The 3548-nt window shown below is 40.2% G+C and overlaps 1 protein-coding gene across 1 annotated transcript; it reads right to left on the reverse strand.

Annotated features, from left to right (window-relative positions):
• Positions 1-2453: 2453 nt before the first annotated feature.
• LOC109217077 lies at positions 2454-3149 on the reverse strand. The gene is made up of 2 exons (XM_019381305.1): positions 3006-3149; positions 2454-2891 (listed from the first exon to the last, which is right to left on the reverse strand). The coding sequence occupies exons 1-2, from the start codon at positions 3147-3149 to the stop codon at positions 2454-2456; spliced, it is 582 nt and encodes a 193-aa protein (XP_019236850.1).
• Between the last annotated feature and the right edge of the window lie 399 nt (positions 3150-3548).

Below are 3548 nucleotides of genomic sequence, written 5' to 3' on the forward strand. Positions count from 1 at the left end.
TCATTATTATTTATAGAGTTAGTAATCAGAGTTTGATTAAAACTCGAATTGCTGATCCTTCATCAAATTCGAGTCCTAGAACAATTCAAACTCCAATCCTTATTCTTTATCCGGATGTAGTTCTCTTCACATAAGGAGACTTCAACTCCTTATCCTATGCAACCTTTTCGATCAACTCAGAAGATATTGTTGCTGACCCTTGAGACTTATCTTCACAAGTATGTCACGTGTATAAGTATATCAACACTGTGTCTGTCTCACATGATGGACCTGGTTCATGACAGTTTATTTTGTCAATCTTCAAAACTTCATCTGAACTTGGGCCAACAAATTCCCCCTTTTTGATGATGACAAACTCTATGCTTTTATTGATTAGAGACCCTGTGGAACTCAGCTTAATTATCACACAGTAATTTAACTTATCATTAAGGACCAGGTTTAATCAGGTTATAAATATCACTTTATTTCAGAATACAAAGTAAAGCACAATATCTCTTCCCCCTTTTGGCATCATCGAAAAGTTGCATATTATATGAATCCCAGATGTTAATTAGTACTCATGGCCACTAGGCAACTGCAAGTGAAAACATGATTCAGTTAATCAATAATCAACTTCACAAGAAATTTAGCTATTAAGATCAGAAGTTTCATAATACAAGAGAAAACAAAGCACATTGTCATTGATTAGGAGGTGTTTCTACAAAGCAGACCACAAAAAGAAAAACAAATTTCCAACCATGAGCAAAAAACAGAAAAGTCCCGAATCTGCGTCACTGAGCGAGTTTCTAAACTGGTTCTAGGGCTTGGAGGAACTAGAGGGTTGGGATTGAAGAAGATTAAGCATTGTTTGGACCATCCCTTCACTCTTTTCCTCTTCCTTTGCTAGCTCAGCTTTGAGGCCATTTCTTTCACTTTCTAGTTCAGTAATACGAGCCTGGAGCCTAGCAATTTCTGCATCTTTTGTTTCACACTCTAGAACCAATGCCCTAACTTTGCTGTTCACAGGAGTCTTCAAGGATGAACCAGGTTCAACTGGGGTTACACTTAGCAGATAGTCACAAGCCTGCAGAGTTTTGATTCCAAAGTGCTCTTTGCTGGAGGCCATCTCCCACTTTTTCAATGGCACATCTAACTTGGCCAAGACAGTTGTCAGTATAAACCCATAAGGTGTGGCATGAGCCTTGGAGCCATTGATGACTCTATCCAGCAGCTTGACACAACGATGGGTACTCAAGACTTTCCCATGGCACACAATCATAATTCACTAACCATGCCACACAAATCAAGTGGTCGAACATGGCGAAGTGACTTAGCCTTAGTGCAAGCAAGTAACACATGGTCCTCAATCTCTACAACTAATACACTACACTAGGTAATTCTAATAAAGTGCTACAACATACATAATACAAGATAAATGGTGTAGGTGGCATTGTTATAGCATGTGAACATTAAAAACAAGCTTCGTGTTATGTAAAACCACCTCCAAATACCCCACACTTAGCCCGATATCACATACAACTACACGTGGCTACATAGACTTCACCGGTGTACATAGTACTCTTTCAAGTATTTTATCAAACACATGGAGGGAATGAAGTGTGTGCAACTCAATTCAACAATGGTGGAACATGGCGGCCCTCCCAAATATTAATGAAGTAGAGGGATTTTTTGTTTACTACTCCGCATACAACACAACTATCAAGTTGTAACAACCAATTTCGTTCCACATCGGGCCACCCACCATAGAAACAAGTTCTACGAAGCAACTTACGGGGGAATTAGGGAATGGGTGTTCAGGAGGGGGGATGGGGAATATAACTTATAAAATAAAAGAAAAAGGGAGAAGAGAAACATACCTGGGATAATTATAGATGAATGCAAGAGAAAACAAAACTATAAGAATTGAGAGAGGGTGGGAGATAGAGATACGAGCAGAGGGGAGGAGAGAGTAGCGGGGGGAGAGAGAGAGAAGGGCTTAGGGGGGTTAGAGTTATTTTAATTAGGAGGGGTTTGGATATGGTAAGGATATGGGTTAAGGTATGAGTAGAAACGGGTAAGTGTGTCGGGTTTTATGGGTATGGGTTAGTAAAAACAATAAAACAAAAAAGAAAAGAAAAAATTAACTTACCTGCCCCCAGCCTAGCGCGTCTCGCTAGGCCTAGCGCTGGGGGAATTGATGATTCTATTTTGTGCGCCCCAGGTAGCGCTAGGCGCTAGTCCACCGAAATATTTTTTTTTTTTTTGCAGAAATCCCCGATCCCCCGAGCACTTTATATATCCAATTTATATAACCCACACCATTCTACCTATGATTTTTATGTCTACAATGAAAACAAAATATCTAGTCTACTCTAACTAAAAGAAATGAAAAGTTAAGCTATGAAAGAAATGAAAATTGGGTTGCCTCCCAACAAGCGCCTGATTTAACGTCGCGGCATGATGCATGGCCTCACTTAATCATCAGGGAGTATTACTTTGGACTTCTCACGATCAATAACACCTCCCCAATAGTGCTTGACTCTTTGCCCATTCACTAAAAAATTTCTTTCACCATTTAAAGCGCGCAACTCAATTGCACCATAAGGAGTGACTCTCACCACCTCAAATGGACCTGACCACCTCGATTTTAACTTCCCAGTAAACAGCTTAAGCCTAGAATTTAACAATAGTAATCTTTTTTCCAGTTCAAAGTGACGTGACTTGATACGCTTGTCATGCCATCTTTTTGTTTTCTCCTTGTAAAGCTTAGCATATTCATAAGAGTGCAGTCTGAACTCATCTAACTCATTCAACTGCAAGAGCCTCTTCTCGTCCGCGGCTTCAAAGTGCATATTCAACTTTTTAATTGCCCAATACGCCTTGTATTCAAGTTCAACTAGAAAGTGACATGCCTTCCCATAAACAAGCTTATACGGGGATGCCCCAATTGGTGTTTTTTATGCAATTCTATGTGCCCATAAGGCGTCATATAACTTTGCAGCCCAATCCTTCCTATTCACACTCACTGTCTTCTCCAATATTTGCCTTATCTCTCTGTTGGACTCCTCAGCTTGTCCACTTGTTTGCGGATGATATGTCATGGCAACTCTATGGCGGACCCCATATTTAGCTAGAATCCAACAACCGATTGCAGAAATATTTCCCGTCATCAATAATAAAGGCACGTGGAGTCCCAAACCTTGAGAATAAATTTTTCTTCACAAAAGCAGATACCACCTTGGCATCATTGGTTGGCAATGCGATAGCCTCTACCCATTTTGACACGTAGTTAACCGCTATCAAGATATATTTGTTTCCTCTAGACAATGGGAATGGTCCCATGAAGTCTATCCCCCACATATCAAAAATCTATACCTCTAGGATGTTATTCAAAGGCATCTCATGCCTCTTTGTAATTGTTCATGTTCTCTGATATTGGTCACACTTCTTAACAAAAGCATGGGCATCCTTGAACAATGCTGGCCAAAAGAACCCGGACTGTAAAACTTTTGCAGTTGTCTTATCGCCTCTATGATGGCCTCCCTGCGATGAGGCTTGATAATCATACA

Source organism: Nicotiana attenuata, unplaced genomic scaffold, assembly GCF_001879085.1.
Source record: "Nicotiana attenuata strain UT unplaced genomic scaffold, NIATTr2, whole genome shotgun sequence".
Lineage (NCBI taxonomy): Eukaryota > Viridiplantae > Streptophyta > Magnoliopsida > Solanales > Solanaceae > Nicotiana > Nicotiana attenuata.

Coding starts and splice junctions, on each gene's coding strand:
- LOC109217077 (XM_019381305.1), bottom strand. CDS start 3,149: ATGACGGGAAATATTTCTGCAATCGGTTGTTGGATTCTAGCTAAATAT. Junction 2,892..3,005: donor GGCAAATATTGGAGAAGACA/GTGAGTGTGAAT, acceptor GTTTATGGGAAG/GCATGTCACTTTCTAGTTGA.